Source organism: Plecotus auritus (assembly GCF_963455305.1).
Source record: "Plecotus auritus genome assembly, chromosome: 4".
NCBI lineage: Eukaryota > Metazoa > Chordata > Mammalia > Chiroptera > Vespertilionidae > Plecotus > Plecotus auritus.
Genome location: NC_137775.1, coordinates 146,663,987 through 146,678,284, shown reverse-complemented (window position 1 = coordinate 146,678,284; position 14,298 = coordinate 146,663,987). Strand labels below are relative to the sequence as shown.

Below are 14,298 nucleotides of genomic sequence, written 5' to 3'. Positions count from 1 at the left end.
TAAAATCTCAGATTCTTCATGGTTTTTGACACCTTTATCATTAATGAGATAAATATTTGTTTGGTAAAAATTAGATAGTAGGTGGTTAAATTATTTTTATATATATATATATATATATCTCAATCTGTTCTGTGGTTAAAATCATGAATAGTCAAAAATTACCCATTGGGAAGATTAAATAAAAAACATCAGTCAACTGTAGAGAATGGCTTATTTTTACTGCTAACATTGATCAATTCTATTTATATTAGCAAGTAAATGTCATTATTACCGTGCTGCTATGTCATACTCTCCTTTTTCCACCAGGTGGTTTATATATGCCAAGCCGATGTCCTAGAGAAAATTAAATGAAGGAATTTCATAATTAACTGAAACAACTGAAAAGCTGAGTCTATTTCTGAGGAGGCCATGACATTAGGGCCCTATTAGCACTATTGACTGGAACCTACTTATACATCTTAGTTTGCTTTATGTAATTATGCTCTTTTTGTCTTAAGCATACTTCTGTAATTATACTCATTCCCTTCCTAATCATCTTTAAATATACTTGTATTTTTACAAATTTTAGAATTTGCAATGAGCTTTCCTCTGTAAAATGTGAGCTACCTGTCTATGTCAAGTCTGAAGAAATGTTGTAAGTAAAACAAAATGACAGGACATCATATTAAAGGGAAATATTAAAAGTAATGTTCAAGTGAAAATAAGCCCCCCAAATTATGTAATTTAAACTCTTGAGTTTACAGATGAGGAAACTGGGCCTGACTGGATTCAGAGTATTCATGTTTATTCCCTTATTCTACCTCGGTTCCAGAAGGATTTGGGGTGGTCTGTGGCAGTAGAAGCATGGGTGCTCTTGCTTGACCATCCCACAACTCTTCTTATGAAATACTAGAGGCCCGGTGCACAAAATTCGTGCACGGGGGTGGGGGGGAGGTGTCCTTCAGCCCAGCCTGCACCCTCTCCAATCTGGGACCCCTTGAGAGATGTACGAATGCCCTTAAGCGGGCAGTCGGACATCCCTCTCACAAACCAGGACTGTTGGCTCCCAACTGCTCGCCTGCCTGCCTTCCTGATTGCCCCTAACCACTCCCCTGCCAGCCTGATTGATGCCTAACTGCTCCCCTGCCAGCCTGTTTTCCCCTAACTGCCCTCCCCTGCAGGCCTTGTCACCCCTAACTGCCCTCCCCTGCAGGCCTGGTCCCCCCCAACTGCTCTCCCCTGCAGGCCTGGGTCCCTCCGAATTGCCTTTCCCTGCAGGCCTGGTTGCCCCCAACTTCCCTCCTCTGCCGACTTGGTCACCCCTAACTGCCCTCCCCTGCAGGCTTGATCGCCCCCAACTGCCCTCCCTTGCAGGCCTGGTCACCCCAACTGCCCTCCCCTGATGGCCTGATCACCCACAAATGCCCTCCCTTGCAGGCCTGGTCGCTCCCAACTACCCTTCCCTGCTGGCCATCTTGTGGTGGCCATCTTGTGTCCACATGGGGGCAGGATCTTTGACCACATGGGGGCAGCCATCTTGTGTGTTGGAGCAATGGTCTATCTGCATATTACTCTTTTATTAGATAGGATAGAGGCCTGGTGCACGGGTGGGGGCCAGCTGGTTTGCCCTGAAGGGTATCCCGGATCAGGGTGGGGGTTCCCTTGGGGCGTGGGGCGGCCTGGGCGAGGGGCCTGTGGTGGTTTGCAGACCGGCCACACCCCCCGGTGACCCAAGCGGAGGCCCTGGTATCTGGGGTTTATTTATCTTCTACAATTGAAACTTTGTAGCCTGGAGTGGAGCCAAGCCTTCTGCTTGCTCCGTGGCGGCAGCCATTTCTTTTGGGATTTATGTATCTTCTATAATTGAAACTTTGCAGCCTTAAGCAGAGGCCTGGGCCGGCCAGGGTGTGCGGAAAGCTTGGCTTCCTCCATCACCAGGGGCAACCCTAGCCTCCTGTTCTTTCCAGCTCTGTGGCTGCCGCCATTTCTGTTTGGATTTATGTATCTTCTATCATTGAAACTTTGTAGCCTTGAGTGGAAGCCTAGGCCGGCAAGGGCAGGCGGAAAGTTTGGCTTCCTCCATTGCCGGGGAAACCCAAGCCTCCCTCCTGTTCTCTGTGGCCATAGCCATCTTGGTTGGGTTTATTTGCATATTTGCTCCTGATTGGCTGGTGGACGTGGCTTGTGGGTGTAGTGGAGTGATGGTTAATTTGCATATTACTCTTTTATTAGATAGGATTATTTTCACCCAAAAGCATTTTCTTTTTAAAAAAAAATATATTTTATTGATTTTTTACAGAGAGGAAGGAAGAGGGATAGAGAGTTAGAAACATCGATGAGAGAGAAACATCGATGAGCTGCTTCTGCACACCTCCTACTGGGGATATGCCCGCAACCAAGGTACATGCCCTTGACCGGAATCGAACCTGGGACCTTTCAGTCCGCAGGCCGATGCTCTATCCACTGAACCAAACTGGTTAGGGCTAAAAGCATTTTCATGAGAAGCTTAAAGTCAGCATATATAATGCAACTTCGATATTAAGTTCTACTTTATGTACAAAGAAGTTTTTATGGACTTTCTCCCTTAATGACAAAATTGGCAGGAGCTCATTTCTCTCTCTGCCTGCCTCGTTATGAAATTATATTGTGTCAGGAGGAAAAGTCTATGCATAATCAATGCATAGGACATGCCCATTCCAAAAGTGAAGGGAACTACCCATAGTTCTTAGTTTATTATATTTTTACTTTAATGACTACTATGTAGGAAATCATATTTCAAATCTATAGAACTACAGAGTGAAGAAAGGGTGCCTACATTTATTTCTCTGAAAACAGACCACATCTCTCTATATAAAACACTAATATTCAAATAGACCAAACGGCAGAACAACCAAACAACCCAACAACCGGTCGCTATGACGTGCGCTGACCACAGGGGGTGCGCGTGGAACATGGTGGGCATTGGCTGCGGCGGGATGGTGGAGCAGGTCAGTGGGGGCACCAGACCAAGGCAGGGCACCAGTCACTGTCATCGGGGCGAGCCTCTGGTGGTTACTGAAAATTCTTTGCTCCCCCATGCCAAGATCCCGCCCAGCGCTTGCACTTGCTGCGGGCGCCTGGCATTGTCAGCAGGTACAAGCAGTGGCTGCTGGCCCCAATCGCCCTGGAGAGCTTCTCCACCTCTCCCTGCTCCTGAGGGGCTATCGAGGCAGCCGCTGCCACTTGCACCCGCTGCTGGCGCCGGCCCCAATTGCTCCATGCTGTCAGCAGGTGTGAGGGGGGCCAGCACCGTCAGCAAGTGGGAGCGGGGCTGGCAGCAGACAGGGGACCGGGAACTGCGGCAGGAGGGGCCGGGTGGGGCGTGGAGGATGGGCCGAGACCCACCCCTGTGCCCACCGCAGCCTCGTGGCCCACAGTTCCTTTCAAGGTGCACGAATTCGTGCACTGGGTCCCTAGTATAACAATATCAGTGGAGAGTCTGTCCAGGTTCAAAGACGAGAATGTCTCCTTTGCAGTGCCAATTTCTGTAACCTTTCTTTTCATGCCATGCCCCCTCCCCATGTGGAGTTGATTCTGCCACTCATCCTCTTTCTCTGTACACCTTGAACTTCAACCCAATTTTATCTCTTTTCCCTTAAGTGTCTTTCTCCCACAAAATATTCACCATCACCACCAACATTCCATGATGTCATAGCCCCCAACCACAATCTTTACCCTTTCCCACTTCAAAACTAGTCTACATTTAACTTTACTTCATAATCTCCTATTCACTTTTCACTCCCTAGAACATGTTGAGAATAAAACCTATATATAAAATTCACTAGTAACCTTCACATTACTAAACCAAATGTACAACTAACTAGCTGAGCTAGTCTTACTTTGGACCTGCTAACCTCAACCATTTAAGCATTTAACTCTCTTTACCCTGAAATTCTCTCCTTTCTCAGCTCCCTTGACACAACCTTCCTCTGGCTGTTCCAATTCTGTTTGTATGCATAATCCCTTGAATGTGAGTGTCCCCACTGGCTCCATTCCCGGTTCTCTGTTCTCTAATGCTAGACACTGGTGCTGTGTGGATTGGTCCAAACACATAGTCACTTGTTTGCTGACGACTCTCTTGAATCTATTTCTGAGTCCAGATATCTTTCTTGAGCTCCACTATGTTCCAAAGGAGGCAAAAACTCAATGTATCTAAATCAAAATTCACCGCCCAACACACATCTGATCCTACTACTCCTTGAACAGTCTCTTTTTCTCCCCGTTCTCCTCTCCTCTCTCCTTCCCTCTCCCCTACTTCTCTTTCTCTTATTTCTTCATCATCTTCTTCTTCTGCTCCTTCTCCCTCCTTCTCTCTCTCTGTCTTTCACTCTCTCTCTCCCCACCCCTCTCTTTCTCTTTCTCTTGCTCTCTCTCTCTCTGAACGACATCACCATCCACCAGAGGCCCAAGCCCAAAGCCTGGGAGTCAGCCTACATTTCTCGTTCTGACTTCCCTATGCACACAGAGCCGGTCACCAAACCCCAGAGTCTGGTTGACCATGTCTTCCATCTATCTTCACCACTCTATTCCTATCAACTCTGCAGGTCTCATCACTCCCACCTCCACACCAAGAAGGGAATCATACCTCATTGATTCCCATCTCAGCGGGCCTCCCTCTGGCCCCCATCTCCATCAGAGAATCTTTCTAACAAGCAAATGTGACGAGGCACTGAAAGCTCAACCTGTCTTCCAGAGATTCCAAGACAGAGCCAAGATCCTCATTCCACATGGCCCTTCAGAATCAGACTCTTCCTAATAACCAAGCAGGCCAAGCAGTTTCACGACTCTGCACCATCACATATATCATTGGCTGGAACACCTGCTGCTTCATTTCTAGATAATCCCTGCTTATTCTCCACAATTTTGAATAATAATTAAAAAATGCTCTAGTTCTTTCTCTATTTAGTTCCTGAGTTATTTTGCTTGTACATTTTTGAGAATTAGGCTTTTATGTGAAATTTTACAGAGAAGTTTAAGGTAGGAGAAATATAGTCAAAAGGAGTTGGTGCTGAAACCAAGTAGCCATAACAGACTAAGTTCCCAGCCTTCCTCTGTAAACAAGAGTCCTGGGCTAGATGGTCTCTAGGGACGCTTCACACTCAGAGGATAAGATTTATTTTCTGCTTTCCTTCAGCACATTCACTGTCACAGTTAGCAAAGAAATAGGCTTTCAGTCACTATATTTTTCCCGAGTCCAAATGTAATAAAAATGTATTTGATGTCCTAGATTAGTCTCCATAACAAAATCAATTGAGTCTGTTATTATGGAAACACTGAAGCAATCCACTTTCATGAAACTACTCTTGATACATTTTGTGATAACGTGATTTTACCTATGACTTAAAGAAATCTCACCACACATAACTGGAAAGCTTTGTATTTAAAATGTATTCCATAAATCCAGCTTCCAAATTACCTAAAACTACCTCCTAGCAGGTGTTCAAGTCTCTTGTTTACAAGCAGAAACTGATTCAATAAAATGAAATATTTTGATCTTACAGGTTGGAGAATTAGTTTGAAAGAAATTCTCAAAAGGCTGGAAGAATCAGTTCTTTTTAAATTACTTTCAGTTTCATTATAACTTATTGAAAGGTAAAGCTACATTTCAAATAATAAAATTACTCACTTACCAGAATCTTATGTCTTTTAATGTTCTTTTGGCTAATTTCAGCTGCCATCAAAGCTTCCTATATTTACATGAGCATGATAAAAGGAGGAGGAAAAATGGGAGAAAGTGAGAAAGACAGGAGGTTATAAACATTATATTTATTATGTTTTAAGAGTTCTACGCTACATAAATAAAGCCCCATTTTCCTGCAGCTTTTGCTTCTAGCACAGGAATTGCTAATGTTATGGTTGAATGAACCTCAATGCATTCAAACTCAAACAAAAGCAGCCAACCAAAATGCAGACTCCTCTTATTTCCAGCTGAATTCATTTCCACATTAGGATATTAGAATTACTTTGCAGACAGAAATCAAAATGTAACTACAGCTCCCAGGTTCAAACAAAAAAAGTCATCTGTCATTCTAAATCTGTATGAGTTATACTGACAAAGGGATACTTTTCCTTTGTGAAACATAAAAAGTAAACTATATGCATATGCTTAGGTATATCTACAAATAACATTTTGCAAATCTCTGATTTAATTTTTATTCTGTAAAGTTTATAATTATTACTTTAACACAAATGTTTAAAACACAGAATTATTTCTTTTTTTTTAATTTTTTTTAATATATATTTTATTGATATTTTACAGAGAGGAAGGGAGAAGGATAGAGAGCTAGAAACATCGATGAGAGAGAAACATCGATCAGCTGCCTCCTGCACACCTCCCACTGGGGATGTGCCCGCAACCAAGGCACATGCCCCCGACCGGAATCGAACCCGGGACCCTTCAGTCCGCAGGCCGACGCTCTATCCACTGAGCCAAACCGGTTTCGGCCAGAATTATTTCTTTAAGAAACTACTGGAGCTAAAGCAATATGGTATGAACTTAGTATCAATGCCTGAACTCTAAATAGTTTATAAGTTAAAAACATTTTTCCCCAAATCCTTTCAGGTGATTACAAATTTAAAGCAACACACTAGTATAAATAGATTGTTTGTTTTTAACTGATTAGTATAAAAGCCCATCCAGAGAGTTTCTGTAACTAAACCTATACAAAAATGGCTTTCTGGTTACTGAGGTTAAAAAATGTTTTCTGTTCTTATCCTTTAAAATTAATCTGAACTCAACGAAGAGGGTATTTCAACCATCCTAAGTGAGCATTAATTTGACAGCTTTACTTTTATATATGAAATAAGCATCAAGAAATGATTCCATGAAAATATCCAAACAGACAATTCTAAAATACTAGCTCTATTTTATTCCTCTTGAATAAGCACAAAATAAACACTTCAACAGGCTGGATGAAACCCCTTCCCTCCCTCCACTACCAACTCCTCTTCCACTGAACAGTAAAGCTAGTTAACACCTCCTTGTGATCTTTTCCCCAAAACATTTCTAGAAAGGAATATTGGAAAGTTATTAGCCTCCAACATATTTTCTAGCGTAGGGCATTCTAATTCACCTACATGAAAGATTTATCACAAAAACCTCTTATCCTCTATGCTACAGATGTGTCAATACTTTCAAGAAAGTAAAATCAAAACTACTTCATATTTCTTCTTTTCGAGGAGCCAGTCAATGTGGTCATCTTGGTCTCGTTCCTTCGCTACCACGACATCTCTTGGACTCACGATGTAAAAGAGTGATTCCCCTTCAGAATACTCTATGGGTGAAAGAAGAGAGGGACATCGGGGCAACCCAATAGCAGAAACCTGGGCAGTGGTTTTGGGGGACTTGGTTAGGCAACCCAACTTAGTAAGAGTGAACAGAAAACTCGACACCTTTGGAACAAGTGCGTTTAGTTCTGTTTGAAGGTAGGGGTGGGACAAGGTAGAGAATGATAGAATATATCCCAGTGCTTTAAAAAGTATTCAATTGTAAAATTATTTGGAAGAAAAAAAGAAAGAGAAGGAGAAAGGAAAGAAGATAAGGAGGCGAGAAATACCAAAAATTTTTTAAAAATAAGGTGAGTTTAAAATTCTGTGTTTAATATATTCTGACTTCAGCTGAGAGGTAATGTTCAAAAATTCTCCATGTTTACTGCATATCAGAATTCATGTACTGTATATAAACTTTATTAATGGCCATTTACAGCACTGTCCTATTTTTACAGAACAACCACACCCCATAGTCTGCAATAAATGTTTCCTCCTCATCAAGGTCAAGGCCATCTAACGCATAAGTGACAGATGCCCCGAGCCCTGGGGATATAATCTGTCATTTCAGCATGTTATGCACAATGCCAATTGTGAGGATTTCCTGCAGAATTCAATTATAAAACTTGATCTGAAGGGGTTCTAAGTGTGCAGCAGAGTTTGCTCTGAGCAAAGTACCTAGATTGGACACTCTCAGCTGTGAGTCACGTTTGCTTTTTGCCAAGTCCAGAATACTCTTCTCACATTTCTCAGATGATCAGGGGATTCATATAAAAAAACTCAAACATGTATAGAGTATTTCTTCATTTGCTTTGTTTAAAATTAGAACTAAAAATATCACACAAAAATGTCAATTGTTTTTAAAGCAGAATTTCTTGAAAGCCTAAGCTGTTCTATTTTCATCGACGTGTTTTTGAAGGAGGTGATAATACCCAAACACAGATGCCTCTGGTATGACTAACCAGCAATGTCTTTCCCTTTACTTGTGAGCAGTGACTAAGTGTGTCCATTCAGCCACTCAACAAATATCCAGTGAATCCCTAGTATATGCCGGGCACTCTGCTAGGCTCTGAGTATTTGGTGACAAACAGAAAGATAACTTCTCTGCCATCCCAGAGCACACTGTCTAGGGACATAAAGTTGAGAGTAATTAGAACATGCTGCTTGACATCAATGTAGGTTAGGTGTCATTTTAAATCGTTTGGGCAATAGATCAAGTATAAAAACAAAGACCCCAGAGCCTACTCACCTCCATCCTGGCCCCATCTTTTCCCCTCCCTTCTGCTGTGGGAGTTCAAGCGAGTTCTATAGTATCTCTCAGCCTTGATGCCCACATTTGCAACCTAAGATGCCTACTCAGATATTCTCTAAGATCCTTTCAGCACCTCAATTTAAATTCCTGTTGTGCTACTCGAGTGGAAGGGGGGGGGGGATAAATGCAAGCAATACGATTGAGCCCTCCCCGATCTTTCTCACCTAAGTGATAATCCCGACATTCGTTTTCCTGGAAGCCTCTCACTGTCAGAGCATCGGAAGAGATCTCTTCACAGGCCTCGGGGAGCGGCTGGATAATATCCAACCTGGGCCGGGCACAGTATTCTCTTTCCTAAGGGCAAAAAAGAGAACGGAAAAAGCTCATTTTAATGACATCTCTACAAATTATACAAATTAAATTTAGCTAGCCATAATTAAATGCCTTGGTTTTATCATTTCGGCATATCTAAGCCCTTCTAATCACCTGACACAGATAGCCTCAAAACTGTGTTTTATTTTCCGACCTTTGCATGAGATAAACAGGACAGGTACTACTGTGCCACGACTGCAGCCCACTCAACGCCACGGCGACCACAGCCTTAGACCACTTTATTACACCTCTTCGTCACAAATGTGAGCAGAGTACAAATAATATGACCAACTGCTCCATTATCCAAATCGCTGCCACTACAGGTGAACTTACTGGTAATGCTGAAAATAAAAAGTCAGAGATTAAGAGTTATGTCTAAAGCAGAACTGGCTGAGATGATGGCAATGTTCCCTATCCGCTCTGTCCCATGTGACAGACATGATCACTGGTGCCTACTGAACACCTGAAATATGACTTTAGTGATGGAGAAACTGAGTTTTAAATATATTTAGTTTTAATTAATTTAAATTTAGTCCTAACTTAATTTAAATTTAAATATATGGTTAGCGACATATAGCTTTGGACAGTGCAGTTCTAGATCAAGACAGAAGGGGAATACGTGATTTACTGAGGATCTCTGACAGCTCCACTAACCTACTGTGATTATACTAGTACAAAGACTATTCTCATGGAGTTCTTAAATTACCCCTTAGTAAGTAATATTGTTCCTAATTTAACAGATAAAGAAACCAAGGATCAAAAGATTTACTAAGATAAAAATTACATAAGTAAATGATGAAACTGGGTTTGTAAAAAAACTGGGACTTATGGTAAACCTTGGATTTCAAACCAAGTTTGTTTTACTCTGAAGTTCATGATTTGGGGCATTCAGCACACGAATACCACAGACACCTGACCACTATCCGAAGCAACAAGGCCTGCCAGTGTGACACAACGAAGCAGAAGGAGAGACGTCCAGGGCTACCTACCACCAGCTCTCAGGGTCCTGAGGTAAACAGTAAGCCTCGAGGATTCCTTTGCTATGCCCCTCATACACTGAAAACATTCCAAAAATAAAAGAGCAACTATAAAAGATCAATCAGTAGAGAAAAATAACAACAGTGAATACAGAGCATAATTTATCAGATCTGTGGCTAAATGAGAATTATCTCAATTTTGAAACAAAAAAAATGAAGGAAAAGCTGAAAGATGTGAATATTTTAAAAAATTAACTGCTGTAACAAAGTAAAAAATAGCAAAATAGAAAAAAATATATTTGAACCAAATAATAGTAAAAGAAAACTGCCTTGCTAGGCCATATAAAGAGCTCCTTTATTCTAGTATGTGTAAGAAAAACATGAACAATGTGATTCATTGCCTTGTTTGATAACCATTGTTCACTGGCCAAACAAACTCTGCTTATCTGTGAACTTCCTAGAAGCAGGAATTTGGTCCTGAGTTTATTGTAAAGGATTTTAACCCCCAATGCTTACCACAATTCTTACCACAAATGTCCTTTATTATTGAATGAAAGAAAAATAAAACATTAAGGGAATAGCTTAATAAATTAGGGCATATCAACCAGATAAAATAGTACACAATCACTATCCTATATAATAAAAGGGAAATATGCAAATTGACCCTAACAGCAGAATGACTGGGAACGACCGGTCGCTATGCCACGCACTAACCACCAGGGGGCAGACGCTCAATGCAGGAGCTGTGCCCTGGTGGTCAGTGCGCTTCCACAGGGGGAGCGCTGCTCAGCCAGAAGCCGGCTCATGGCTGCCCAGTGCAGCGGCGGTGGTGGGAGCCTCTCCCACCTCTGTGGCAGCACTAAGGATGTCCGACTGACGGCTTAGGACCGCTCCCCGCCTGCCAGAGGGCTCCCGGGCTGCCAGAGGCATGTCTGACTGCCAGCTTAGGCCCGCTCCCTCAGAGGAGTGGGCCTAAGCCATCAGTTGGACATCCCCCAAGGGGCCTGGACTGCGAGAGGGTGCAAGTTGGGCTGGGGGACCCCCCGCCTTCGAGTGCACAAATATTTGTGCACTGGACCTCTAGTAAGAGATAATGATGGGAGACTCCATGACCACACAGAGAGAGAATGGAATAAGGACCCGGAAAAATATGGCAATAAGGAATAGCGTGTAACTCTGACTGCAACTGTGTGGAAAAAAATGCACATAGGTAAAAAGAAAGCTATGTTGGGGAATACTATATTGAGCAGGGGTCCTCAAACTTTTTAAACAGGGGGCCAGTTCACTGTCCCTCAGACCACTGGAGGGCCGGACTATAGTTTTAAAAAAAACTATGAACAAATTCCTATGTGCAATGCGGGCCCAGGACGAGTCGGCTGCTAAGCAGGACAGGCAGCGGCACCTGGCAGGCCGGATAAATGTCCTCGGCGGGCCGCATGTGGCCGCGGGCCATAGTTTGAGGACCCCTGATATTGAGTGATATAAAAACGAATTTTAATGCTGCAGTTAAGTGATCTTTTTGCTATGGGATAAAAGGTGGGGGGGATTATTGGTCCCAAGTTGCTTCTTTATTCCTTTTGTCTTAATTTTATCAGTTTATTCTTTGTGTAAGGATTTAAGGTGTACTTTGGTGTTATATAAAATGAATATAATGACACACATTTTTAAGTCATCTGCAAGACCCTCACTTCTTTCTCTGAAAAAATTTCGTTTTCTAATTTGCTCTATATGGTTGGCCTTTCTTGGTTTTTACTCCTTTCCAATACTCTTTTTTATTAACAAAGGTTTCCTCTTTCTTTTTTTGGCCACTTGTTTCTTAGGCTTTCCCTTTTTCACTTTACTACTTCTTTCCTTATGTCTTTCAATCACATTCTCAATCCTCCCCACATTCCTCATCAAAAAGTACCATATTTACTCCCTCAGAAGCCACCGCTTTTCTTTATTTAAAAAAATAAATAAATAAATAAATAAACTGATGTCCTGCAACAGAGCTAGAAGCCAGCCCTATTGATTTTAGCAGGTTTGAGTGTTCACTTAAGTCTACAACTTCCCATTGCCTAGCAACATGGGTACCCAGAGCTTCAGGTTACTATAGCGATGGCTTCCTGATGCAAGTGCTAGCTCAGAGAAACGCTTGAGAGCAGCTACCACTTCAAAACTGGGGCTCCCAGGGTTTTTCTCCCCACTTTATTCCTTGGCATTTGAAAAGGGGGAAAAGAACAGAGAGGATACAGAAAAGAAGAGCCTACTTACTGTAAAGGACTAGATAATCAATTGCTATTTCTTTTATATACAGGATCAAAACAAAATCCTTTATAACAAGCTTTCCTTGTTTATGCCTTGAAGCTACCCTTTCCCCCTTCCTGACAGGACCCCTGGACTCTGACATAAAGACAAGCTGGGAATGGGGCCGACCTGGGCTTCAAAGAGAGGCTGGGTGTGCATGCCCCTCCCTCCCTGGGACCATGCAAAGGGCTTCATTCCAAAGTCATGTACCCCACAATCTAGATTCTCTGTGGCTTCTTATTTAGCCATACATTTCATACCATCGCTTGCACTGATAGCTGAGACTTAACAACTGTCTGTTTCAAAGCCAGAGTCAAGCTACTCAGAACCACTAGGCCACTGGGAAGTAAACAAATATGTCTGGACCACAGGAAATAATGAACTGCCCTTTCCGTAATTCCCTCTGACCACAGGGGCCCTGTTGTTGCAGCAGATCAACGTCACTGCTGTCATTTCTGGTAATGCACAGTGTCAGCTTAGTTTCTTCGCCTTTCAGAAAGAGGAATCCTTCATTCCTTTCGACTAAAATACCGAGAGAGATGGAAAAAAAGGACTCCCCTTTGCTCAGCAAAAGGAACAAAGGCAGGCAACGAGTGGAGCTTCTGAAAGGCAGATACGTTAGGTCTACAGGGCAATCTCTGCCGACCTTATTTTATAGGTCAGGAAGTTCTGCTCAGATTATAGCAGAGCCCTTTCATGGACAACCTGATCTAGTTGTACTGCTGAAAATGAGCCCACTCTTCCCGTTGCATTTGAAGTGAAATAAATTACCGTTTTTTCTGAAACCTCCTTCACGTAGGAAAGCACAACAAGCTGATCACAGAGAGGCGCAAGACCACTGATGTAGAATTCAGTTTCAAACTGGGACACTGCAAACAAAAGGGATAAAAGATTCATCATTAAGCAGCACATAAAGGAAAGGACGCATCGGCTCTGAATTCCGGATGCACTCACTTTAGAAATCTAACACAAAGGGGCACAGACACACCTTCCTGACAGCAGTCAGTACCAGGAGAGGATATCTGAAAACCTCACTTGAAAATTTCTATCACAAACATAAAGCAAACCTGATAGTAACAGCAGCATGAATGGTCAAATGTGACACTGTGCCCACCTAGTTCAAAAATGACAGTTAAATCCCATGAAAACCCAATGTAAACTACTAATAACAATAATTATTTCTTTAAAATGCCTGAGTTAGAGTTTTTCACAGTTAGGGCATTACAGGTGTATAAAGGTCACAAGAAAAGCTATTTGTAATTGGGAAACTACAATTCTTTTTTTTAAACATTTAATAGACATTTTATTTAAAGATTTAAAAGGAGGAAAGGGTGTGTAAATATAAATTACATGATGATAAAACTATTGTTTATGTGAAACAAAGGTCAGAGGAAATAAATTCCTTTCTCCTTTTTAAAGACAGTCTTTAAAATTAAGAGTTATCACATCACCATAAGAAATAAATGGTGAAGGGATTAAGAAGTACAGATTGGTAGTTACAAAATAGTCAAGGGGATGTAAAAACACAGCATAGGGAATAGAGTAAATAATATTGCAATAACTATGTATGGTGCCAGGAGGATCACTTTGTAAAGTACACTATATGGCAGTCTAACCACTATGCTGCTACCTGAAACTAATACAAAATAATATGGAATGTCAACTGTAATTGAAAATAAAATTTAAAAAGTAAAACAAAATTTAAAGAAGTATATGGATTTAATTACAATAGACCGCAAAGATCTTATGGAAAACACAGTGGTAGAAGTACAAATATTTGCTAAGGTATGAGTCTAATGCAGCCGTGGGCAAACTACGGCCCACGGGCCAGATCCGGCCCGTTCGGCTGTTCTATCCGGCCCGTGGAGCCGAAAGAGCGGAGGGTTCTCTTGCTCTCCCCTCCGCTCCTTTACTTTGAATTTATATTAGTTCACACAAACACTCCATCCATGCTTTTGTTCCGGCCCTCCAGTCCAGTTTAAGAACCCATTGTGGCCCTCAAGTCAAAAAGTTTGCCCACCCCTGGTCTAATGACTAGCAGCTGTAAAATCTATATATATATAAAACCCTAATATGCAAATAGACAGAACGGCAGACAACCGGTCACAATGACATGCGCTGACCACC

The 14,298-nt window shown here is 42.1% G+C and overlaps 1 protein-coding gene across 2 annotated transcripts in view; it reads right to left on the bottom strand.

Moving 5' to 3' along the window:
• Positions 1–14,298, bottom strand: part of VPS41 (VPS41 subunit of HOPS complex) — a 141,749-nt gene that overhangs the window by 36,188 nt on the left and 91,263 nt on the right. For both annotated transcript variants that reach the window (XM_080665764.1, XM_080665765.1), the window contains exons 11-15: positions 12,943–13,040; positions 8,761–8,890; positions 7,177–7,292; positions 5,649–5,705; positions 272–333 (exon numbers count right to left, since the gene is read on the bottom strand). In XM_080665764.1, coding sequence (XP_080521890.1) covers positions 272–333; positions 5,649–5,705; positions 7,177–7,292; positions 8,761–8,890; positions 12,943–13,040 — 463 coding nt within the window. The remainder of the gene's footprint in view (positions 1–271; positions 334–5,648; positions 5,706–7,176; positions 7,293–8,760; positions 8,891–12,942; positions 13,041–14,298) is intronic.